We start from the raw sequence: 26,098 nt of genomic DNA, 5'->3' as shown, positions 1-26,098 counted from the left end.
TTGAGAACTTTACATGCTCTTCATGCAGATCAGAGCATGTTTGTTTACTTAGGGAATATTAGAGCAGTTTACCATATATTTATCTGTTTTCTCAATTAACTAAGTGGGAAGGGAAGGAAAAGTGGAAAAGACAGAATTATTAAAGTAGAAGTTTAAAGTATACCGTTGTCTTTCCCATTCACCAAGATTCCTTAAAGACTATGAAATTACCTTTTATTCATTATGAGAGACAATATAGACACCCTTATGTCAAAATTTAATTGATAGAGTGATTTATGACTTTAATAATTAATTGCTTTTAATTTCCGGAGACTGGATGCCTCCCTCTCTCCCCCTCCTTAAAAAAAAATAATTCTTTTGACATCTGTTAATCCCATCTTTGAGACAATTGAATGGCCATTCAGGTTTTGTATAGTTTTTTGTTTCTTTAGGTGTTTGTTGCACAAATTCAAATATATGCTGCATATCAAACACAAATTCAATCAATGAATCTGTGTTTATTTCTTGAATACCTTTTCTCACTCAGACTTATTTACATCTTCTATCTCTGGAAATTAAAGGCAATTAATTATTAAGGTCATAAATCACTCCATCGATTAAGTTTTGACATCAGGGTGTCTATATAGTCTCTATTGTTCACTTATTTATGTTACTGAAGCCTGATTCTAATGCTGTGAAGCATTATATTTAGTATCTGGGTTAGGTGTAGATTAAGTTTAGACTGAGGTTAGGAGTAGTTTTGTGTTCTGGTAATGTCAAGGTCTAATGGTGCGTTCACACCAAACACATTACGCACGTCAAAAACATGTCCAACGCTTCAAGTTCAACGCGTGTCCACTTTGCTGCGTTCACACCAAACGCATTTTGTCAGGCGCGTCTGGTTTACAGTCAAAGTCTATGTGGAGGCTCGTCGAAGGCCGTTGCGCATTTTGAATCGTTTGATGCGTCAAGAGCGTCCAACGGAAAACAATGACGTGCCCTCGATGCGCCTCCAGTCTTTCACTGTACACCAGACACACCAAATGCTAGTTGTCAAGCATTTCGCGTCAAGCGTCTGCATTCAAAGTGCACACGCATCAAACTTGAAGCATCGGAGACGTTTTTGATGCACGTAACGCGTTTGGTGTGAACGCGCCATTAGAATTCAGGTACTTGACGTTTTGCTCTACACCTATCATTTTGCACATCTGGTTTACATTCTCAGTGTATATGGAGGCACGTCAGACGCGTCAGCTCTAGCCGCTGTTTCCTTTGGACCCTCCAATAATACTGTGTCTGGTGTGAACGCACCATTATGGTGCATTTACCACGAGGCAATAAACTACTTTAAATATACAAGATTAATCAATCTGGTTCCCTTCATCCATCCATCCATCCTACCTACCTCCCTACCTACCTCTCTCCCTCGTGCTTTCCATTCATCTATTCTCGGTCCCTTTATCCATCATCCATCCAACCTGGTTCCGTTCTATTCCTGTGAATTATGTGACAATTTTGATTTCTTTACAGGGGTTTGTCTTTGGATGTGAAGATTCGACATGAAGATTCCTTTGAGATGACAGAAAAAGAGACAATATAAAATATAGGGGACATTGTTATCTCCAATGTTTAAAGTTTTCCAGGATGTGTAACGTTGTCCCCAATTTTTTATTTTATCTCCAGTGCTTAACATTGTAATAAAGACAATGAAAAAATGTGGTGTTTTATAAGATAATTTATCTTTTACGCTTTCAGTAATGCCGAAATTTAAAAATAAATAATAAAGATTTTGTGGTATTCTGATTTAGTTATGTAATCATATTAGTTGTATTACCACCCCCACGCCAGTAGAGGCAGTAGCAGCCCCGAAAAGATCCGACTAAGGAGCAGATTTAGAAAAACACCGAAAGCTACAGAATTTGTTAAAAACTATGAACTGCGTTGAAATTAATAAAAGAGAGAAGTTCAAATACATGCTGAGAGTGAAACTCCTTCCTAACAGTGAAAATATATCACTGATTTCCAGTGACGTGCGGTCAGGGGAGGCAGGTGAGGCACTGCCTCACCTGCCATCATGGAAAGAAAGAAAATATATAATCATAAAGTAATTTAAATTGTTATATTCATCCGGTGGTTTGCACTAAAAAATATTTATTTTTCATGTAGCTTCACCAATTTCGATTTTTATTTGTTCAAAATCGCTGAACTTTCTTATTTTCCCATTCAAATGCTTGGAAGCGATGCCGGTGAGGCAGCAGCGAGCTCTGCCTCACCTTGGATTGCGCAACCCCTGGCTCTGCGCTGGCTGCTAAGCGGAGAGAGCATGTTGCTGTACGGCGTCAATAAAATGGTTTAAACAAATTTAATATGTGAACTTATTTCCAATAGTTTAGCTTATGTATATAATGTACAGTGCTTTTTGTCACCAACTGTGTTTGTGTAACGTGTTTCGTGTAATGAGCGATTATAAACGGCAGAGAACAGGTTCGAGGTGAGGCAGGCAGTTCTCTTGCCTCATGGCAGGGGGCGCTCAAGATCCCAGACGTTCGTCTTGTTCACTCCTCAACTGCCGAGTAAGTGACAGCGAGCTAGGCTAAACGATTCGGGAAGCAAGTCAAGTGCAGCGATAGATTATAATAGAGATAGTGATTTTTTTCCTCTCGCTCATCCCGACTTTCAACATGGATGACTACATTACAACACTAAAAAAGTTTTCTCAAGTGGACTTTCAATCGAAGCAGGTAAGACAGTAATAACATTTATTTTGTTTTGTTTTTTAAGGAAATGTGTGTTTTGTGAGCTACAGTTTGTATGTGTAAGGATGCAGAAGTGAAACATAACCTGTAAACTGCTGTCAATCTATGCATCTATTTGCAAATCTGATTCTGATGACGTCAGTGCCTCACCAGCTATGAACCTCACCGCACGTCACTGCTGATTTCAAAAGAAAATTAAAACGGGAAGCCGCAGATTATATAAGAAATAGCGCCCCCTTCACTTGCGGAGTGCAATGGTCCCATTTCCAAATAAGGTATGAGATTGACAGTGGTCCGTCCCCGCCCCTTTCTGTTTGCTGCAGCGAGGTCCTTCTCACGCTATTTGCTGGCTGTGGTAGGTTTTTAGGAAAAATCCATCCATCCATCCATTTTCCGTGCACCCTTGTCCCTAATGGGGTCGGGAGGGTTGCTGGTGCCTATCTCCAGCTACGTTCCAGGCGGGAGGCGGGGTACACCCCGGACAGGTCGCCAGTCTGTCGCAGGGCAACACAAAGACATACAGGACAAACAACCATTCACACACAAACACACACCTAGGGAGAATTTAGATAGACCAATTAACCTAACAGTCATGTTTTTGGACTGTGGGAGGAAGCCGGAGTACCCGGAGAGAACCAACGCATGCACAGGGAGAACATGCAAACTCCATGCAGAAAGACCCCGGCCGGGAATCGAACCCAGGACCTTCTTGCTGCAAGGCAACAGTGCTACCAACTGCGCCACTGTGCAGCCCCTGTTTTAAATCGATCCTCTTAAATAAGTTTGTGCTGATGTGGTGTTTTTATTCAGGGCCGCACTATTAATGCCGTTCCGGTGGTAGTGTTACCTGGGCGTGTGGTTGTTCGACGCCGCAAATAGACAAATTCATTTGTCTATTTGAATCAGATTTAATTGTATGTTTTTGTTTTTTATATTTTTATTTGGTAGGGCTGCACCAGATCTGCTACATCAAGTTTGACTTCAGAGTTTATGCGATGCAGGTATGCAGTGTTTTTATGTGTTTTAGATTGACTTGATTAAAGTGATTTAATAAGCATTTATTTTTTGTTTTTACAGTTTTATCACTGCTTCCTGTTGTCCTTTTAGAGTTTGATTTTCTTTTTAGTTAATCCGCTCAGTTTTGATTGTTTGTCTCCTCTTAGTACTTGTGAGGGCGGGCTAACAACCTTCCATTTATTTAGTTTGTTTGGCCCTCCGTTTGTCTTTGGGTCACTTCCTGAATACTCACATCTCATGTCGCTGTTAATCTTAAATATTTGAGACCCGATCCTGTTTGGTGTGATCTTGAGTTTGGATTGCATGTGATCATTTTGCAATTAATCGAGTGCATCTTAAGTTTGCAGTGAGCATTGTAGTGGTTTATGCGGGTTTGTCCGCCTGAACTGGTGTTTAAATTCGGGTTGAACATTATAGGATTAATAACGAATGGATAAAGTTAACGGGAAACCCACTTATCTGTGTAACAATAAATATTCATAATTCATTCTGGTTGTTGTTTATTGCCATTCGGCTTGACGGAGTCATAACAATTGACTCTGTATTTCAATATTATTCCAATAAAATAAACAGAGATGTAGTTTAAAAAAAACGTCACATGGGAACGTAACGGTTAACGGAGGTCCGCGGTGACGTCACGCTCCAGCTCCCACTGCCTTTCGGACTCGCCACGGGGGAAGATTTTTTTCCCAAAGACCCGCCGCCGCCGACCACCTCATCCGCTACCGCAGGAAAAGAAATGGGCAACTGTCAAGTAAGTAGGTCTCCGGTTTTTAGTGTTTTTTATCTCCGAAAACTATCAAATGTATCTCAGTTTTGATGGTATCCAAACCTTTAACCGTTGGGTTTTGCTAAGTGCGTCGTGTGCCGTAACGGATCATGCATAGATAGAGAGTGTATGCTACACAGTTAGGTAAGCTGCTGAGTAATTTAAGAGCTTCTGATTTATAAGAAAAAGTGATGTTTCTTTAAGAGTTGCCGTGAGACAGACGCCGTGTCAGGCTGTACGCAGAGGAAACAGCCACTCCTCTGCGGAATGCCTCTCCGTTAGCTGAGTGGGGGTCTCTGGATCCCACTAGTGGCGTTTTAGGGGCTCTTTTCTACGTAAGCTACGTAAAGAAAATAAAAGGGTTTCTTTATGAGTTTTAAAATCAGTTACCGTTTATAAATTTTAATTTTTAGCAATGATGAGGCTATAATTATTATATTTTATTAAGTTTATTATATATAAGCGTGAAAATCTGCTATAAAAGTAATAACTGTGACTAAAATTCATAACTATCACGTTTATATTCATAAAGAGGAGCTTTGAAGTCATAAATACAAAAATGTAGGTTAGTTTTAAAGTCAAAAGTAATAACTATAGTCATATTAAAGTTAATTACTGAAAATATAAAGCTATGAGTACATAAAAGAGTCTGAATGATGACAAAATCACAGTTATGAGATTAAAATAAAATATATTTTTTAAAATTCATTAATTATAGGAAATACTAATTAAAAACAATTGGAAATAAAGTCATAGTAAAGAAATATAATTTAGGGATGTAGTCCTAATTAGGATATATAAAGTAGTTATTTTAAGATTTAATTTTATTATTGTGATATTTCAGTTCAGAAATTTGAGGTTCAAGTCATGGTAAATGAAATAAAAAATATATTTTTCAGTTAAAAACTCAAAATTATGACTAAAATCTATAATTATGGATTTAAAGCTTTCTCATGACATTCCATGTGCCTTATTTTGCTTTGAAGTAGTGAAAATAGAAACCGTTTTAATACCTGAAAGCCATCATTTTCATTAACATTCATAAGACAAACAATAATTCATGTGGTTTTAATTCTTAGGAGAGAATAAGAAACAAAACATAAAAAGCCATTGTTCATTAGCGATATGGAAAAGGAAAGTGAAACTGTTCTGTAAGTTACTTTCTGTGACCTTTAGTTTGAAATTAAAACCCTTTTTTGTTTTTGGAGTTTTGGGCCTGAATTCTTCAACCTAAGGCCTTAACTGCACATCCCTAACCCGCCTGCTGCTTCATACAGCTCTGAATCTTGGCTTAAATGATAATTAGTTTAATCTAATCAGCATCTGTTGCATAACAACCTTATTATCTTCTTGCAGGCCACAGTTTTTCCCTATGAGGATTTTGACGTGGTGGCAGACATCAAGGCCATCCGCAAAGCCTGCAAAGGGTTTGGTAGGTTGGAAATATTATAAATCATATTTATGAGATTGCCTTTTTATTTTTGCAAGAGCAAACATCAAAAGTTGAACGTTTGTACATAAATGTTTTATTCAGGCCTTTGTTAGTGTCATTATTACAAAGAGTCGGAAGAAAAAACTAAAAAAAACACGATAAAAAAAGAAATGGAATTATTCGACGGAAAAACGACTATTAAATAAAAAATGACAAATTTTAAAATAACTAATAAGTCTGATTGGAAATAGAACGAACAATTGTAAATAAGAAACCTTCATACAGTTGTTTGTTGTTTTTGGATTTGGAATGTAATGTTGTTTGCCGTTACATGATTAAATAAACTGGAATTGAATTGAAATAATAGTAATGTCACAATAATAAATACTAATTTATTTTACAGTGCAGAATAAAATAAGTCTTTAAATTTTTTGGGTGCAATATTTGGCACATTAGTTACTTTATAAAGACATTTGTTGGAAATTTTGTCAGGATTTGTCCTCCATATAGTTTCTCCATCGATCCTAAACATTGAACAGTTTAGATCAAAGTATATTCATGTGTTTGAATGGCCTAGTCAAAGTCCAAACTTAAATCCACAAACTCAAATGAATTAAATTTAATTAGAAATAAATAAATAAAATATGTTTTTGGTTGTAATGAGAGAAATGTTGAAAGGTGTGAATAATTGATCTTGAGTTTTGATTCCCGCCTTGTTCTGCTTCGTTGGGTCTTTTTTTCAGGAACCGATGAGCAGGCCATCATTGACATCCTGGCTAACCGCAGCTCAGCGCAGCGGCAGGAAATCAAGGCGGCTTATTTTGAAAAATACGATGACGTGAGCGACTTCCTGTCTTCTTCCAACTCTGTTAACTTCTGTAGAAAACCTGGGCCATTTCTCTGCGTATCTTTAAACCTTTCTGTTTGTCGTTTTGCATTTTAGGAACTGGTGGATGTGTTGAAGAGTGAGCTGTCGGGGAACTTCGAGAACGCCATCCTGGCCATGCTGGATCCGCCCGTCGTCTACGCCGTGAAGGAGCTCAGGAAGGCCATGAAGGGACCGGGAACCGACGAGGACGTCCTGGTGGAACTCCTCTGCACCGCCACCAACGCTGTGAGCCGCCATCTTCACTTTCATACAACTCTTTACTAGTATGGATCCTCTGCAGTATCTTAAAATAATCTCCTTTCTTTCTGTATTTGACTTCCTTACGCTGTGTGAATTGCACATTCAGGTTTGGTTTTTTTGCACAATAAAAAAAAATTGTCTAAATTTTTCTCTAATTTAGAAAAAATAGAGCAACTTTTGTTGCTTTAATTGTTTTTTTCTCATACACCCTGTATTTTTTACTAAGAGCTGCTCTAAGATTTCTCTTGCAAGAAAAGACAACAGTTTAGTTTCTCTTGACGTTTCCTTCGATGTGAGAGTTCACTTTTTTTGTGCATCGTTGGAAACATGTTTGAAAACCCAATGAAGATAATGATGGGGGGGGAGGGAAACCTGTTACACCCTCGTTAAAATGATACAAATATATAAAACTTTAATTTTCCCCTCATTCAGTTGTTATTTTGATTATTTTAAATAACTCAAATAAACTCAAAGTTTTTGGAGGTTTTAACTTGACCTGGATGTTTAGTGGGTTTTTTTCTTGCAATTTTTCTCTTCTGTGCAGAAATTTGGAGAATTATTTTTTAACTTCAAACATCAAACACAATAGGTATTTACGTTTCCGTCTTTTCTTTTCATCGCCTCAGGAGAAATTATTGGTTCGTTTTTTGCTTTTCTCCTGACAACTTTTGTGAGAAGATTATTTTGATTCTTGTTTCTCTGCAAGCTATGGCTTTAGCAAACGTAGAAATCAGGAAATTTCAGCTTGGTCAGCTTAATTTTATTTCTGGCGAATTGGGTTTATTCTAATTGATTTCAGACATGATGCTGGAATCAAAACATGAACCAGTAACTTAATAGTTTAAAGGTGTGCACAGTTATGTAATCAGGGTATTGCAGCTCCTTTTTTTGTTTTTTTTTTCTGTTTTTCTTGAACAGATTTGTTTTTATTTTTGATTTGACATTTCAAATGTGTGAAGAGCTTTCACACAGGCAACATCATCTTTGGACATAATGATAAAAACAAAACAAATTGGAGCTGAAGTAGCAGAGCTTCTTCAACATGCAACCACCATTAGCCAGAGTTACATAGTAACTAGTTACATTTACTCAGTTACATTTTTTGAGTAGCTTTTTTGGGGGGGGGGGAAATTACTATTAGGAGTATTTGTACTTTGATGTACTTTTTACTTTTACTTCAGTGATTTCATTATGAAGTATTTTTACTCTTTAGTAAAATTTTTGGATTTTCTACCCACTGAATGAAAAACAAAAATGTTTTAACCAAAAATTCACCAGACAGACACAGACCTGCAGTTTTTGTTAAAGTTTAATCTGTTTTATATTGAAAGAAACTGATTTGGAAAAAAATTATTTGGGCTGATTTTGTTATTTGTTCATTACTTAAATGAATTATTTTCATTTTGATTCTTAAAATACCAGAATTTCCACTTAACTTTGTGTTTTGGTCCGTCTGCTGATGTAATTTTTAAATATTAACAGATTAATAATTTGATCAGTTACTCAGTACTTGAGTAAATGTTTTACCAAATACTTTTTTAATCTCACTTGAGGACAATATTTGGATACATGTTTTATGAGCAGCACTGTTCCAGAATAAGAACTGGTCCACTTTCTGTCTGCTGGTTAATATTTAGTGGAGTTGAACAGTAATTTGAGAAAAAATGTTTTCTAATATGTCTGCGTTTTTGTTTCCTGTCAACAGGACATTGCCATGTTCAAGGAATGCTACTTTCAGGGTAAGTTGTTCATTTTTATTATTCATATAAGTTACTAAACCTTTTAATATCTACTGTCAGTATTTCCTTTCAGCTTTTAAAGGAAATGGGTCAGAGTGACTAATTATTGTTGAGTGAAGCTTTGTTTAGGCCATCTGGCTCCAACTTCCCCTTTAACACTGAAGTTTAAAAACCAGCGCCGTCCAAACATTTCTGATCAACATGAACAAGTAAAAGTGCTTCATGTTTTTCAGTAAAGAGAGTTTGGTTTAGTTAAATTAAACTGTTTATAGGGTGGAGCTTTGTATGCATGAAAAATACAGCCTTGTCATCTAATAACAGTTATTGTCAGATCAGTTAATTATATGGTTTAGCTTTAAACCTGCTGCTCCAACAGACTCTGTGTATAAACATAAATGTTTTTACTCATCTGGAAATCATTTTGGAACAAATTATTTACGTCAAACACTTTTTAAATACTTTTGTGTTTAAGGATTTCTGCTTCAAGAAAATACCTACTTACTTCTACCTGCCAGTTTTTACAGTATTTAAAGTTTACAAAGTGATAAAGAATCTTAGGACTCAGATTATGATACAGGAGCCGAGGATGAGGATGGGTTTGTTTAGGTTTGCTTCTGCATGCAAAGTAAGAACAGAGGAATTTAGATATCTGACAGAGAAATGTATTATCTTCGTCAAATTAGAGCCGATTGTAAAATTAAAACACCTTTTTAAAGTGGCTGTATGGTGCAAAATTCAAATTTTTCACGTTTTTGTACTTCCATTTGAGTCTCAGCTAATTCTAAAAACAGTCCAACCGCTTAAAAAAAAACACCCAGCCGATTTTTGGCATCTGGAAAATGAGCCATTTCAAAAACTTCACTATAGTGAAGTCACATTCCCGTTACCTAGCAACCCCAGCTAAGCCCAGCCCTGTTACCTAGCAACCCAAGTGGAGCTCCAGCATGTTTAATCAGCTGATTTTTCTGCTGTATGTAGAACAAATAGTGGAAAAAATAGTAAAAATAAAATTTCTGATGGTTTGTTTTTTATTTAACATTATTAAATAAAATGTATGGAGACAACAATAAATCAAAATTCTTATAATGATGAGATATACCCATACCCTACCACTGTATGCACTATACAATGGCTGCTGGAAAAAGACAAGTGTTTTGTTGTTGATTTACCATCCAGAAAGAACTAGCTATATTGTTGTTTGTGCAGGAGGCTCCACTTCTGTTTTTCAAAGATATACGGTTGTATATTTGCGCATCTGTTGGCAGCCATTTTCACATGGGAGGGTAAACGTTGAGTTTGGGGACGTTGTCATTTTAGATTATTTAGATTTGAAGGGACAGAAACGCTAAAACAGCTCATTGTGTAGCTAAAAAATATTAAAATCTCACTACCTAGAAATAATTTTGTGCACAAAAATGCAACAAACATGTTTTGAATTACCAGTAAATCAATCGTAACTCTTACAAGGAAGAATTAAAGGTCACCTAAAAGATGATTTGTGTTTTTAAGCAGTTATTACTTCATAGCAGCTCTGATGAACGCCAAGTTTTCTGTTTTGTGTTTTAGTGCATGAGCGCGACCTGGAAGCGGATATTGAGAGCGATACGAGCGGAGACGTTAGAAACCTCCTCATGGCTCTACTGGAGGTACGGAGTTTCCACTCAGCGCAGGAAACTCGACTCCTGCAGTGAAACGGAGCTCACTCTCACTGCGCCCCATCATGGCCCTCACACACACTTTCTCTCTCTCTCTCTCACACACACGCCCACGCACACACACTCTTGCTGGCCTCAGTCCAGCCTGACTCTGATTACTACAGAGTCATGGAGCCTTCCATCTCCTCTCCTTACAGGGAAACAGAGATGAGAGTTACGACGTGGACGAGGATCTGGCGGAGCAAGACGCCACCGCTCTGTTTGAGGTGCTGCTTTCATCCTCACATTAACAAAAATCTATAAGCTATAATCAATAACGATCAGCTTTATTAATAATCGCTGGTGCCCTGCAGGCTGGCGAGGGTTGCTTCGGGACAGATGAATCCACCTTCAGCTACGTCTTGGCCAACAGGAACTACCTGCAGCTGCAGGCCACCTTCAAGATATATGAGCAGGTGTCAGCTGCCGCAGCAGATTATAAGTTCAGATTATCAATATATCAGCAGGCCGCTCACATTACGGTTATTTACTCTGTAAAAGACAATGAATTGTGGAGGGAATCAATAATCTTGATTTCAGGAAGGAAGAGGAGTAAGTCACTGAAAAAATAGAATTATGACTTTAATCTCAGAAGAGTAAAGTTATAATTCTCAGGGGAAAAAAGTAATAACTAACATTAAATTCAAAATTCAGAAAAGAAAAGACAGAATTCTGAGATTAATTGCAAAATTCAGAGAAAAAACTAATTATCCTGAGATTGCAGATTCAGAATTCTTCACAAAAGTCATACTTCTGAGAAGAAAGAAAATCATAATTCTGAGATTAAATTCAAAATTATGCAAAAAAGGTCATCATTCCAAGATTAATTTCATAATCCTGAGTTGATCGATCTCATTCAGGCTCCTCTGCAGTTTTCCTCAAATCATTTTTATGACTTTTTGAAGCTGCAAACACAACGTTTCTTTCTGATGCAAATCATTTTCCACTGGCAGCTTTCTGGAACTGAGATCCTGGACGCTATTGACAACGAAACGTCTGGAACGCTGAAGAAGTGCTACACTGCACTTGGTAAGAAAGAGATTAAAAGTTTTTTTAACATTTAGATTTAAATTAAATGTTTAAAGTCGTAAATGTCTGGTCTTTTTTTCGCTCCGCAGTCAGAGTGGCTAAAAACCCGCAGCTCTACTTCGCCAGGCGTCTGCACAAAGCCATGAAGGGAGCAGGAACAGATGAAGACACCCTGATCCGGATCATCGTGTGCCGCTCCGAGGTAATTACTCTGATGTCCACTAGGTGGAGCTAAACCCACAGAGAGTAGTCCATCTCTAGTTTGTCTGTGTTGGGGCCACTGGAGACAAGAAAAAGAGTAAATTTACATCAGAAAACTAGATCAGTCTCAGAAACTGATCTAAAGTCTCAGAAACTTTTATGGGTTTTTATTTTAGAAGATTTCTGACACTAATCAACATTTTTGAGTTTTTTTCAAGCAGATTCTCGACTTTCCAAATGCAGAACTGTCCCTGTTTTTCTGGAAAATGTATGAGATTAATCCATTTTTTTTCTAGGATATGCTTTACTTTTCTATATCAGAGATTTCCTTTAATTGATCTTAACCTTTCTGAGTTTTTTCTAGCGATTTAACTTTAAAATCAGCTTCTTTTTTTTTAGCTGTAGATGTATTATTTGCTAAGGGAATGCTGCTACTGCATCTTAGGCAATGAAATGTTTATTTTCATAATTTAAAAAAGGAACTTAATTTTCTTTGTATTTTTTATGTATAAAATATGAGATTAAATTAAAAATTTGTCGATGACTAAATTAATTAAATGTGCTCACTCCTGGGCTAAACTTCTTAACTTTTCCTTTGAATCTCTTGTGCCACCCTGTGATGAAATGCCACCCTGGGCAGTGTGCCACAATCTGGTTTGATTGTCAGGAAACTTATTTCACCAGACAGATAATTTCTCTCATTTCCCCCATCAGTTCGACTTGGAGACGATCAAAGACATGTACCTGGAGAAGTACGACGTGTCCTTGAAGGACGCCATCCGGGACGAGTGCGGCGGCGACTTCAAGCGCCTCCTGCTGGCCATTTGCCACTAGAAGCTGCAGGAGTTTTCATCTAGCCGACTGAAACTCCTCAGTCCCTGCGAGGCATTAAGACGGAGCAGAGTTATTATTAATCTCCCTTAATTGAGGATACATTTCTAGCTCTTAATATTTCTAAAGACACTAAGATTTCTGTGTTTGTAACAAAAGTGAAACCCCGCTGATGTCACAGTGATGTTGTAAGTCATGGCCCTCTTCACTGCTGCTACCACTTATGCAATCACTCTATTTGGAAGGAAGTTTCTGCTTTTCTTGAAGGTTTTGACTGTTAATGAAGGAGCTATCATGAAAGAAACATTAAGTCATTTTTGAAATGATCATAATTTGCCTTATGTTGCTTTTTTTTTATCTACAACACTGCCAAACCACCAAATCTTACCAAGTAATTTTTGTCTACTTTATAGTGCACATATTTTAGTACACTTGAAATAAGACAAAAGTAATTTAGAAAGATGTAGGACTTTGAAGTAAATAATTTATTTCATATTGATGAAAAAGTACCAGTTCTAATGGTAGATAATTTTACATATAACAAGATGTTTTTTCTATGTCATAAATGAACTAATTTGCCATTATTTACTCAAAATAAGCTCCTAATTTTGCAGAAAAGTTACTTGTAAGTTAGTTTGTCTTTTTTCAACTGTACTAAGATATTTGCACTATAAACTAGACTGAAATTACTTGGTAAGATTTTGTGGTTTTGCAGTGCATGCCTTGACAAATCCAAGTGCATTTCACCTTGTTTTGTAGTTTCTTCCTAACAGAGATTAGTATTAATATATATATACAATTACAGAGCCAGTGCAGATGTTATACTGTATTAACTGTGTTTAGATTGTCTGAATTTAACACTGTGATAATCTGATGATTTTCTTTTTTATATTTGTGTCCATTTATGGCAGCTTAAATTTTAACATTAGTAAACACAATAAATACTGACAACATTAACACTCTGTAGCCAAAGAGTTTTAACTTAATAAAGTTTAGTATAATCATTCTATTTGGGTTTATTTTATTTCTTAGTCCAGATAGCATCTCTATAATCGAAAAGTTAGTTTATTCAATTCAAAAACACACTGGTGTTCATTTCTGGGGTTTATTTGTGTTCATTTTGGTGATTATGGCTCACAAATACACTGACAATAAAACGGATTAAATGAAGATTCTGCTTCATTTATATTTGGGTTAATGAGTCGCAAGAATCAATCAGCTTCCAATGTTTCATTGTTCCCAAATTTTCCTAAAATCCATTCAGGGTTCTTAAATATGGCTCCGATATTTTCAGATATATACCGAAGAGTATTGCTATGAGGGAGGAAAATAGATTTTTGGAGCGCTATCACGTTATAACGTGACACTTAAATTGTATGAACGTGATAATTTCATTTCCGGAGGTGACGGTATTACGCTTTTAGTACAGACATAAAAACAAGGCTATAAATTAAAAACGTGAAATAACACGAAAAAACGAACAAAAGTAATAAAACTGGGGAGTTGCTTTCACTGATGCTTGCGTGTATTTCGGATAAGAATTTAGGTTAGGAATAAAAAAAATAGCATGACATGCTATTTTAAACTGTATCTAAAGCAGTTTTAGATTACAAAACAGTCCAATTGTCAATTTTAACAAACAATGTAGTAAATATTTGGTCTACTTAGTTTAAAAGAATCGATACAAATCAACACTTCCCTCTTAGTTGTCACAATTACGACATTCAGTGAACGCAGCCGTTAGCTCCGCCCCCTTCTCCCAGACATGCCTGGTGTAGTGTCGCATTTCGCCTCTTCTCTCTGTTTATATGTCGATCAAACTTGGAGTTGTATTTCAAATTAACATCATAACAAACCCTGGAACATAACCAGGCTCTATCTGAGCATCTGGACTCAGTTGTAGGTAGGTTATTCTGCGTGTCTTACCGGCCGCCTTCCTCCGCTTTTCCCCGTATTTTGATGGTAATTACGGTGATTAGCATCCATGTTGGTTGCAGGTAATTGAAACCTCTGCACCGAGGAAGGGTTTGCTCTTTGTATAGGTTTAATCACGTTATACGGATGCTTTATAATTTCTGTCATTTTAAATATTAATTGTATAAAATATATCCAGAGAATACATCTTTATAGAAAAGATAAGATTTAAGGATTAAGCCTACTTGTAATGTTTTATCCCGGTTGGAACTGAGACAAATAAATTGGTATAGTAACGCGTCAAATATGTGACACTAATTCATCTTTATAAACAGTGTATTATACCCTTGTTATAATCAGAAAACACAGTTTTCATGATGTAACATTAAATCTGGTTGCTTCAGTTAACAACAGTTTGATGTCCAGATGTCAAACACTTGAACACACCACTTGAGAACAGTTTGTGTCCAGGAAGTGTGGGGTCTGCAGCCCTTTTCCTGATCCCAGTCCCATACAGGTCCTGGATGGAGGAAAGCACCAATAACAACTGTACAAAAACCTCTGAAGAAGACAACTTTTTTCTTCACAAAATGTAAACAAAAATACATTTTTGTATTTTTAGCAGGATTTGTCTTTTGTCTGTGGTCATAGACCATGAGCCATTTCTCTTGCTAGTGCAAAACAAATGCCTGTTGCATTTGTTTTGGTGGTATTTACCCAGAATGCCCTGCGTTGTAGTCCACTTCCTGCTTCTGGAGTGGTCTCTAGCCCACTTTTCGTTCACATATGCATTCGACCTTCACCATAGTTCACTTTGACTGAACCAAGACCGATGTTTGTATGCACCCTAAGTATCCTAATCCTGAATTTCAGTATTTACTGTAATTTCCCAGTTGGGATTAAGATCTAACCTGGTTGGTTATTTTATTGTAAAAATAAACAACCAACTATAAACATCAATGCTAAAAATAAAATTTAGACATTTTAATACGATAACCAGTAAGTAGAAGACTTTCCTGCTCTTTTCTAATTTATGCTGATCTCACGCACAATTCTCCGCTTTGTAATAAATATGTGGTCTGACCTCATGTGACTGTGGATTAATAAATGATTAACTTTTCTATAAATGTGGATTAAGTCATAGCACAAAGGCTTTTCTGTCAGTCAGTAATCATTGATTACTTGATACTTTGTCTTGAGGTCATGTGGAGCTTTTTTCACCTCTGGAAAGTTAGGTAGTCCATAAGTAAAGACATAAGAGGAAACTTCATTTATTGTTTTATTGGAGATGCAGTGAATTTGATGTATCTCTATGTTCAAAGAAAACACAATTAAACATGTTTTTTTTTTTGGTGAATTACATCATGAAAGATGCTGCTCTGTTTGTTGAGGCTGTTAGTTGCTTTATTACAAGGAACATCTGAATAACTAAATGTAGATTAAGTAATTGTTGGAGACGCATGAACTCATGGTTAACACTCATTACTTCAGGTTATTTAAGGTTGAATTGACATTTTCCCTTTAAATATGCTTAATTCTTTTTGTCAGGGTGTTATATATTTGTTTTTTTCTCATCCAGTTGGAATAAAGTGTCTTTTTGAACATAAAATGAGTTAAAAACCCATCGTTTGACTTTGTACGTCATCATTTCACTGGAATCTCAGCATGAAGAGTCATGTTGCAGTTCCTCATAATAAAGGTGGATCCAATTTTCATAAATGATATGCTAATTACAAGGTCTTCTCTTAATTACAAGTTAAAGCTGTCATAATTGCATGGTCTGTTTCTTGTTGCTATGGAAACAGATTCAGTTAAAGGTTTTTTCCCCCAAGCAGCGAGTTGTTGATGGCAAACACCAAAATTGCACGAGCCACCTGCATGTGGTTAATGCTGCTGTTCCCCGGAAAATGAATGTGAATTTCTGAATTTCTTTTAAAACAAAATCAGTTTCTGTCATTAAAAATGTATTTTTTATTTGTATAAAAGGTGCAAAACATGCAAAAACCATCCCTGATTTGTTAATTGTGAGTGTTAATGTGAACCGATTGAAGAGCAAAGGAACGGTTTAAATCTACAAAATGTCGATTTACGGTCATGTGATGATTATATTTCCATTTTTAGTCAAAGAAATTTAAATGGAAAGATGTGTCTATAAACAGAGTGTTAGTTTATCGTCTAGCAGAGGTAAACATTACAAGTAGGGCTTGGAATCGGCCTGCCTGTCGAGCCCAATAACATGAGACGTATTTGCGTGATGACGTAATGTGTGCGCTCCTTATTTTGATTTCGAACGTTTCCAAGATGGCGTCGCGGCAGCAGAAACCGCTCCAAAGTATGTTTACATTTCACAAAAGATAAGATACTGGGGCCACTGCCAACATGTACAGCGCTTTAATTACAAAGAAACGATGAAATAGCATCGTTATTTCATGAACAGATGAAACGCTATGCTAGCTTCTAGCATAGCGTCTTCCGCTGTGATTTCAACTGTAAAAAACTATTTGATAATATAGTTTTGTCACCTTGAAATAATTACTTGTTTACTTATCGTTTATTAAACATAATATAATTTTATTAATGCTAAAATAATTCACCCACTCGGATCCAGGACTTTCTTGTGCAGACGCAGAACTCATAAAACAAAACTATTTAAAAAGAAAAGATGGTTCTACAAATGGAAAATAAGAATATAAAAATTCTTCTAAAACAGGTGTCTATCAAGAGGTGAATTATATGTTGCATAATTTTGTAAATAATAATAATGCTAATAAATTAACACAAAAAAATAGGGACGTGCGATATATCGATGTTAACATCAGTATCAGTGAATGTTGGGAATTTCCCTCCCCATTTTTTTCCCTTTAACATTTCTGTTGGTCCAATAAGTAAAACCGGCGATATTAACAACTAGTGTTTCCTTTTTGTTGCCCTTTATGTTTCAGGAGGAGGCGAGGGTTGAGCATATGTTTTTGTTTGGTCATGTAACTGTGACAGTGATGCAAAACAGGTTGGTAAGATGTTTAACTGAAACCGAGAAGCAATGTCTGTGTTATGGTCACTTTTTACAGTGTTTAAAGGTTAGGAAATATATTTAATATTGGTTATGAGCTATCATAGCAGAGTTATCGGATATCATTTCAGTAAATATTTCTCTTCTCTTTGCCCTGGTTAGATTAGATGTCGTCCATGTGGCAACAGGAGGCATCCGGTTATTCCCCGTGTGTGGAGATCGACTCCAGCTCCGTCAGGTCCAAGGACCGGCTCGGCTCTTCGAGCTGGCTAAAGCAAGAGCAGGATGAGCTCTGTGGAAGAGCACATCCTGCGGGAGATGAGCTCTCCCGCAGGATGTGGGAGATCAAGTGGGAGAACTTCCAGGGCGGAGCGTCCTCCGACGCCGTTCAGGACAACACTCCCAGCAGCGCCATGTCTGGTAAGAGCTGAAGCTATTCATTTTGAACGTTTTTTTTTCTTCAATCATTCAGTTGTTAGCAAATCACCAAATTCTCATAAAATAAATTATTTCTCTTCGTAACGAGCAGCTTCGTCATTCGAGGGCTTGCCGCCGAGGGTGCTGCTCACCATCACAAAACTGCAGTGCATGCTGGAGAGCAAACAGGAGCGCATCGCTGCCCTGGAGCGACAGGTGGAGGACCTGATGCAGGATCGCAAGTTTCTGCGCAGTCAAATCGAAAACCTCACCACCAATCGCTCCATGGCACCGTTTGTTGCACCCAGTACAGCCACTGAGGGTCAGTAAATCCATACAGCTAAAGGAAGCTGTTTTAACAGACTAAGAGGTTTTATTTTAGTGTTTTGTGTCTTTAGCTCCCAAACCAAGCAAAATGCAGCATTCAGAAAACAAATCTCGAAAGAGAGAAAGAGCTTCTTCTTCCTCGGCCAGCAGCGACAGCGGCTCGGAGGCATCCGACTCCTCTGACGTGTCGGCGGCGTCGAGTGAGCACCGACGGAGAAAGCACCACAAGGACAAGAAAAGGTCAAAGAAAGGGAAAGACTACAGCAGGAAGAGAGGTAATGAACAGATGAAATGTTAATAAAACACATCTGATGCAAAGCTAAAGGACCATTAGCTTGATCTCATGGTGCTTCAGCAGATCTGTTTGAGCACTTTGGAGATATATCCACATAAGCTGTAATAAACAAAAAATGTTTTTTTTTTTCATACAACTTCCAACAAAAAAACATTTTATTCTGAATCCAAATGAAAACAGGTGAGTGTTTTTTTTTTTTACACAAACAGCACTGAAACCGGCCCTGTTGCACCTTGTTACGCATAATTTAACAGAAGGACACAAAGTAGATCAACATGAAAAAGTTATATCAATAGCTGTGTATACGCGCAAACTGATAAAAATAGATAAAACATCAAGTTTTATCAAATCAGCACCCCTCCTCCACCATGCTTGAAAGTTGGTATTCACATTTTTTGTGTGTTTGGTTTTCTCCTAATCTGGTCCAATTCATTATGGTCCAACATTTCTACTGTGGTCTCATTATTTCAAACTGTGAAACCTGCAGGTTCTCAAAAAAGACACCAATTTCTGAAAGGGAAATAAACTCAGAGCAGTAGTTAAGTCGAAACCGTACAAATATATAATTACAGTATACATTTAAATAAAAAAACTTTTGTAAATATATTCTACCTAAAATTCCAAGTGTCATAATTTTAGATTCACTGGGATAAAAAGTCTTACTAAGCAACTTTTGCTGTAAAATTATTAATTGGTTAATCGAAAAAAATAACAGATTAACCTGACACTGTACTGATGTTAAGTCAAGCAGAAAGAGCTTTTCACGTGTTGATGTTAGAAGTAATTTTTTATTTTCACATATAAATGATCACACATAAACCAAAGGAATGCTTTGTTTTTGCGTTTTATACAATAAAATTCTTTTTCTTATCTAAAAAATAAATTGAATCATTAGTTTAATTGTATTTTAGCTGCATAAAAATATTGTATAAAAAGGGTTAAGTGGCTAAAAAACATCTGCAGAACGTGCTAATTCCATTTCTTAATTTTAAATTTAATTGAACTTGTCATATAATCCTTTTCCTGTGGGAAAAACAGCAGTTCAAATTCATCCTTTAAAGAACTGAATATGGAAATAATGAAACTAGCAATTATTTTGAGAGACGGATAAGGCAGAAACCGTTAAATAAAGAGCAGTAGCGCGTAGGGATGCAAGTTATCAGTTAATGGGTTAATATAAGCTAATGATTAACCATTTTCTTGACTTTTGTCTAGCTCTGACCGTCTTTCCATAACATAAAGGGCTAAAGTTTTCATAACATGCTGTCGCTGCTCCGTCACGCAGCACCTCGGCTTAATGCGAGCTATTGATATAAAAACTTAAGGAGCTTGTTCAGTGTTTACATTTCAAAGAGAACCGCATAAAGTGCATTTTACATCCTCCACCGGACTCTGGACCGTTTCTCTTTCCCGTTACGGTAGTCCCCGCCGCCATCTTTGATTTAGTCTCAGAGGTTCCGCTTAAAGATGACCAGTGGCGCCCTCTGCTGGATGGCGGCCAAACTACAACACTAAAAGAAAGTCCAAGTTATTAAGTTAATTAAGTTAAAGTCCAAGTTATTAGTTAACCCATTGAAATCAAATTTAATCTAATAAAAAATAATAGCGTCTCATGTAGCATCTTGTTTGTTTTTGTCCCATCAGCCACTGGCGTCCTGTACGTCATTAACCGCTACAAACAGGTCCTCTCAGCCTTCATCAAGAAGAAGAGCATGAGTGAAGCCTTCCGTCACCACGGGATCGACAGGAACACCATCGCCAACACGGCGTCCATCGCGGAGCTGCACCTTGCCGGGAAGGAAATGATCCCCCTGGTGGGCCAGTTTCGCCAAGGAGAAGAGACTCTGGTGAATTACGCTCAGAGATGCACTTTGGTCATCGACAGAGACCCCGAACTGTCCAGAAAAATCGACCAGATGAAGGCGAACGGCCAGCTGCTGCCCATATCAGGGAAGAGGTCCAGGGTGCTGCATTCTCACATGCAGCCACTAGGGGATGATACAAAGAGCATCTTAATAGGCTGATGCTTAAAGAAAAAACTCAAAGAAGAGAGGGATGATGGGTTTTCTTTCAGCTGAAGCTGCTGTTTTATGTCGCACATCCTTTAATTATTCTGTCTTTATTTGTCACACATTTCTGGGGAAAATGTAGCAGTTAAACTCAGACGTTTTTATCTCTGTAGTAGCAGAAATATCCACCAGATGGCAGCATTCACCTGTTATTTGATTCTCATAAACTATTTCAAAATGGCAGATTTTCAGGTTTCTTATTTCCAAGTACTTGACTTTTAATAGGGGTGTTTGACTTGTCTAATTTATCAAATTTTTGTGATAAAAATAATTTTATTTATTAAAAAGATTTTGCTATTTGCCTTTGTTTACATTCAGGACGATTTAAAATGAGCCTGACAGAATAATAAAGCGATATTTAATAAGTTTTGATGAGGCCGGTTAAAAAAACCATTTGAAAATAACCTTTAGGCAGGAATTAAACATATTTTTCATTAAACCCACTTGACTTATTTTATATCTGATTTCATATTCTAACGGTAAATGCTGAGTTGTCATTAGAAAATCATCACAATTAACAAAAATTAAAGCTGGAAACCAACAGTCTGAGTGGAATTAATGTTCTTCAAGTATAACATATATATATATGTGTGTGTGTGTAAATGTGTTTATGCTATACAGGTGTGTATTACTTTTAATTGTAAGAAAGCTGAAACGTGTGGCATGCATTCGTTTTTGAGTCAAAACTTTGTAGAACTGCGTTTTGCTGCAATTCTACCTCCAAATGTTTTACTACATTGATCAAAGACTAAACATACAGTGAGGATGAGGCAGCAGAAGTAGAAAATACTGCCACCTGCAGGTGGGAGTTAGCATCGCTTCAACCCAATATTAACTATTTTTGTGGAAAACTTGAAATAAACTCACAATTATTCTGAAATGACTGGCAACAAATGCCTGATTCTCGGTTCCACTTTCTTCTGTTTGTCTTTCTGCATAAAATCCCAATGAAATGCTTTGAAGGCGCTCCAGCTGGATGCTCCAGATGAATATTTTTAGATCCTGACTTTGTGAAGCACCCTCAGCTAATGGTGTCACAGCAAAACGTCGCAGTTTGCTTTTCACAGAGTGACAAATTACTTGTGCAAAGCCATTACAGGGTGCTGCACCCTCACTGTTTATCTCTGCATGGGAGTCTCTGTCACTCAGATTATTTCTGTCCACCCATCTTCCACCACCTCTGCTGTTTCTTGTTACTCTTTAAGTCTCCCTATTAAACTTTCATTCTCTCTGTTTTTGTGCAAATTTTGGCTGATTTTCACAACATTTGGTGGATTTTTAGAAAATGTAAAAGGTTGTCATTGTATGGCAGAAAAGCTAAAAACTTGAGGGAGTCCTTGCACTTACTTTACAGCTTATATTATTTTTTTAATGTCTAAAATCTGTCTATCATCATTGTCATTGGTTAATCAAGTGTGACTACTGTAAACAGGAATTCTTGTGCAACTTTGTGATTTAAAAGGACATAGAGATGCAAAAAATATAAAATAAGTATAACTTAATTTTATCGCGCTGTGATTAACAGTGTAGCATTCAAACAACATGTTGGCTTACAGCAGTGTGTTAGGGCCACTAAGGGAAAAAAAGGGAAAAAACTTAAAAGTTTTCTAAATTTCTGACCTCCGAAAGTTTAAAATTTGCAAGAAAGAAATTTGTAACCTTTCAAATGCTGACTTTTTTCTAGAAAATTTCTGAGATTAATCTCAAAATTTCTGATGTTTTCTGACAAATTTTTGACTTTTCAAACTCAGGAATTTTTACATTTTCTCTAGAAAATTTCAGAAATTAACATCAAAATTTCTGAATTTTTGTAGAAAATATTTGAGTTTGAAATAAATTTTCAAGCTCAAATTGTGTAATTTTGTCAGAAATTACACAATTTGTTTTCCAGAATATTTCTGAGATGAATCCCAAAATTTGAATCTGCAAACTCAGAAATTCGAAGTTACTTCTGGAAAACTTCTGGACTTAATCGCAAAATTTCTGAGATTTTTGTGGCAAATCTTTGAAGTTTCAAACCCAGATATTTCCAATTTTTTTTCTACAAGATTCATGAGATTAATTCCAAAATTTGAGTTTTTTTTATTTTTTTATTTTGTTTTATCTTATTTTATTGTGGAAAATGTTCAACTTTTCAAACTCAGAAAGTTACAAAAGTTTTCTAGAATTTTTTTGACTCTTCAAACTAACTCTTCAAAATTTAAAAGTTTTTTTCTGGAGAATTTCTGGACTTAATCTCAAATTTTTTTGTGAGATTTTTGTAGCAAATGTTTCACTTTCCAAACTTAGATATTTCCAAGTTTTTTTCTAGAAATTTCTATGATTAATCCCAAAATTTCTGAATTTTTTGGCGCAAGTCTACTCCCTTTTTACTCTCATTCGCTGTCGTAGTACCTAACGTTAAAAAGGTAGTATGATCTTTGCCTAACACCTGTTGCCATGGTTACCCGATGGAAACGGGTAACCATGGCAAACTGTGAATGTTTTCAGGTCAGCCCGCTTTTTGCAGTCAAGTTTTATTTATCTATCTCTCTATGTCTCTATAGAGGTTGAGATTTGGGTTGTTTTGCTTTTTGGGGTTTGGAGGGTTTTACGTCATGCCAGTGGGGGTTTTTTTCAAGCTGACATAACAACATATTAAGAAAACAAAAAATTGCTTGAAAGTGTCAGTCAGATCTGGCAGCTCTTCGCCAGCCAGACAGAGGGACAGGTGCATGCTGGCGATGTGTTTGCGTCTCTCTGCCAGCTTTCTTCTGGTCCCCACCTCCCGAGGCAGGAACATGTCACTCCCGCTCTCTTTGTTGCCAGATTTAACAGCCCTAGTTGTAGCTGCAGATATTATAGTGTAGCAACTGGGGAATGTGAGGCTAACGACTCGAGGATGTGGGCCTAATCGAGCCTGAAGCAGCCACCGCTCCTCCCCTGAGTTCCAGCTCGGACTCCATTTTGTGCCTTTTTTTGGCTGCAGGTGCTACGTCACTGCTCAAAATTCAACCCACTCTCCTCCTCCATCTCCGTTTTCCTCCTTCCTGTTCACCTTTATGCTCCCAACCTTGACGGAAAGGAGCATCTGGACTTTCTCACCCACAGCGGCTTGTAATCTCCACCAATCATTGACCTAATGGTGCACGTAAAATGCGTTTGAACTGGTGAAATTGGGTTCGCCTGAGCTAAACCTGCTGTACAACAAAGCAGCGGCCTTGTTATGTAAAGGATTATTAGGACTGTAACGGAGCCAAAGAGCTCAGACTGCCAAGTAAACAAAGCCAGAGAGTCAGATTAACGGTTTATATTAGTTTCTAATCTTTAATTTGTAAAAGTACAGGATGTTTTTGTTTACTATGAAAAAAAAATGTTAATATCTCTGATCATTCATTTTATTTCAGGATATGTTTATTTGTAAAACAATTCTTTATTTTCCTTCCTTTTTACAGTGATTTTCTATTTTTTGTTGCTGTATCTCATAAAAACTGAAGAATATGATTGGTTGTTAGGTTGTTTGGTTGTTTGGTTGGTTGGTTGGTTGGTTGGTTGTATGGATGGATGGATGGATGGATGGAGGGAGGAAGAGAAGGAGGGATGGATGGATGGATGGATGGATGGAGGGAGGGAGGAAGGGAAAGAGGGAGGGATGGATGGATGGATGGATGGATGGATGGATGGATGGATGGATGGATGGATGGATGGATGGATGGATGGATGGATGCTGGTTGTTTCCTATGGAGAGCCAATAACATCCTGAACATCTAAAATACCCACTTAACTTCTAACATCTATCACCAAAATATATGACAAATATTCAGTTTAAATTGAGTTTACACAATAGATGCTCTTTATTAGAACTGGTGAACGCTTCAGACACCTGTCTATCACTAAGCAATCAAAGAAATCCTCCCTCAAAGCTTTTTAAGCCAATTCTTACTGACTGCAATATGGCGGCATGTGGTTGACCAGTAAATGAGCCACCAGGGGGCAGTGTTGCACCCAGAACAACCGTTAGCTCAATTCTCCGTTAGCTGGAAAACCTTCAAATAAGTCTCCTTTTTCCAATTTTTTTGTTGGTTTTCTGTGTTTTTTTCCTCACTTCCTAAGCAGCCAAAAATACACAGGGAACATGTATTAATTGTATTTGCGCTCCACTGTTTTAAAACGGCGAACAATAATAGATGCTAATCTCAAATCATCACAATTACAGCGTTTTCTGCTCGATCAACAAGTCCGGAGGGGCTCTCCATCTGGTTGTCATTGATAAGAAACTAACTGCAGGCTGCTGGATAATAGTCTAGCAAGCTTGAAAGCAGAGAAGAAGAAGGAGGAAGAGGAGGGGGAGCATCATGCATTCTCGGGGACCCCATAGACCAAAAAAAAAAAAAAAAAACCGACCTCCTCGATGTGAATGATGGGGCTGGAGGGGGAGGGTGGGGACGACATGCTGACAAACATAATTCTGCATGAATGTGGGGAACAAGATGTGGATGTGTGAGTCACAGCATGTTTGCAATAAAATCTGTGAGTCACATAGTGAGGGATGCGAAGCATAAAGCGACCTATTTCTGCTCGGTTGTAGAAAATGTACTTTAATAGGTAAAGAAATTATAAAATACACAATGCTTTGTTTCTCTGCGACAGACTGGCGACCTGTCCAGGGCGTACCCCGCCTCTCGCCCGGAATCCATGGATGGATGGATGGATGGATGGGTGGATGGATGGATGGATCCTTTGTTTCTAATTTATAAGCATTTTGAAAGCTGCATCAGGTTCTGATCTGGTTCTCTCCCCAGAAACTAGCCTGCGGACTCGTGTGACGCAGACAAACGTGCAGAAATGACGTCACGAAGGAACCCCCCCCAACTCCACCGTCCAATCAGAGTTGGTTTCTGGCCCAGTGACGCAGGAGATATGAAAGGCACTACGATCTGAATTTTTATTGGTTTTCCTTTTTTCTTTTAGTTTGATACACAAAAAGGCTGGAAACATCTATTTCCTTATTTATTTCAATGTTTTGGCTTCGTATACTTTGTCTTCAAGGTTACACTGAAAAAAAATTCTAACTATAATGTCTCGTTTCTATAGTATATATATTAGTACTTAAAATAAGACAAAACTAACTTACAAGGGACTTTTCAGCAAGATACGAGCTTGTTTTAAGTCAATGATTTCTTAATATTGCTTTTTAAAAAGTAATTATTTCAATACTTTAAGATATTAACATGATTTATATGACTAATAAATAAATAAAGTGCCTAAATTATAATTCGAGTGCAAATCAAGAGTTGAGAAATTATAATGCAAAGTCTCTAGGTATGAAACTAAACTATCGATCTTACCATGCTAGTATCAATCCGATACTTGGTATCGATATCATCAATATTACATGAAAAATCTGCAAATTGTTCATGATTAATTTGGAGTAACATTCCAAAGAAATCTGCAAAAACTGAACCATGAATAGTGCGGTGCCTTTTTGTTTTGGGAACTTTTGTCTGTTAG

General features: G+C 37.1%; 2 protein-coding genes and 1 long non-coding RNA gene across 11 annotated transcripts; all 3 read left to right on the top strand.

Annotated features, from left to right (window-relative positions):
- Positions 1 to 3,057: 3,057 nt before the first annotated feature.
- On the top strand, positions 3,058 to 4,065 carry LOC114136939 (uncharacterized). Its single transcript, XR_003593890.1, has 3 exons — positions 3,058 to 3,090; positions 3,684 to 3,736; positions 3,813 to 4,065. It is a non-coding gene; the product is annotated as an uncharacterized LOC114136939 (long non-coding RNA).
- Positions 4,066 to 4,344: 279 nt separating this feature from the next.
- Positions 4,345 to 13,746, top strand: anxa13 (annexin A13). Its single transcript, XM_028005372.1, has 11 exons — positions 4,345 to 4,506; positions 5,878 to 5,953; positions 6,697 to 6,791; positions 6,897 to 7,067; positions 8,788 to 8,821; positions 10,388 to 10,467; positions 10,674 to 10,742; positions 10,830 to 10,931; positions 11,469 to 11,544; positions 11,634 to 11,746; positions 12,460 to 13,746. The coding sequence occupies exons 1-11, from the start codon at positions 4,492 to 4,494 to the stop codon at positions 12,577 to 12,579; spliced, it is 951 nt and encodes a 316-aa protein (XP_027861173.1). The 5' UTR covers positions 4,345 to 4,491; the 3' UTR covers positions 12,580 to 13,746.
- Positions 13,747 to 14,304: 558 nt separating this feature from the next.
- On the top strand, positions 14,305 to 21,488 carry LOC114136937 (coiled-coil domain-containing protein 106-like). Of its 9 annotated transcripts, none has more exons than XM_028005363.1 (6): positions 16,755 to 16,822; positions 17,433 to 17,497; positions 17,663 to 17,920; positions 18,030 to 18,239; positions 18,316 to 18,519; positions 20,184 to 21,488. In XM_028005363.1, exons 3-6 carry the CDS (start codon positions 17,668 to 17,670, stop codon positions 20,561 to 20,563), a joined length of 1,047 nt encoding a protein of 348 aa, XP_027861164.1. In that variant the 5' UTR covers positions 16,755 to 16,822; positions 17,433 to 17,497; positions 17,663 to 17,667; the 3' UTR covers positions 20,564 to 21,488. The 9 variants fall into 9 exon arrangements, with proteins under 9 accessions (XP_027861170.1, XP_027861163.1, XP_027861172.1 ...); XM_028005366.1 differs by having other exon boundaries at positions 16,790 to 16,822; positions 17,668 to 17,920; XM_028005369.1 differs by lacking the exons at positions 16,755 to 16,822; positions 17,433 to 17,497 and adding an exon at positions 14,305 to 14,479 and having other exon boundaries at positions 18,044 to 18,239.
- Positions 21,489 to 26,098: the final 4,610 nt, after the last annotated feature.

The sequence above is a fragment of the Xiphophorus couchianus genome, chromosome 21, assembly GCF_001444195.1.
Source record: "Xiphophorus couchianus chromosome 21, X_couchianus-1.0, whole genome shotgun sequence".
Taxonomy (NCBI): domain Eukaryota; kingdom Metazoa; phylum Chordata; class Actinopteri; order Cyprinodontiformes; family Poeciliidae; genus Xiphophorus; species Xiphophorus couchianus.
This window is presented reverse-complemented; position numbering and strand designations above follow the sequence as displayed.

Coding starts and splice junctions, on each gene's coding strand:
- anxa13 (XM_028005372.1), top strand. Junction 6,792..6,896: donor ATTTTGAAAAATACGATGAC/GTGAGCGACTTC, acceptor TTTGCATTTTAG/GAACTGGTGGATGTGTTGAA. Junction 8,822..10,387: donor CAAGGAATGCTACTTTCAGG/GTAAGTTGTTCA, acceptor TTTGTGTTTTAG/TGCATGAGCGCGACCTGGAA.
- LOC114136937 (XM_028005362.1), top strand. CDS start 17,668: ATGTCGTCCATGTGGCAACAGGAGGCATCCGGTTATTCCCCGTGTGTG. Junction 17,921..18,029: donor TCCCAGCAGCGCCATGTCTG/GTAAGAGCTGAA, acceptor CGTAACGAGCAG/CTTCGTCATTCGAGGGCTTG. Junction 18,240..18,315: donor ACCCAGTACAGCCACTGAGG/GTCAGTAAATCC, acceptor TTGTGTCTTTAG/CTCCCAAACCAAGCAAAATG.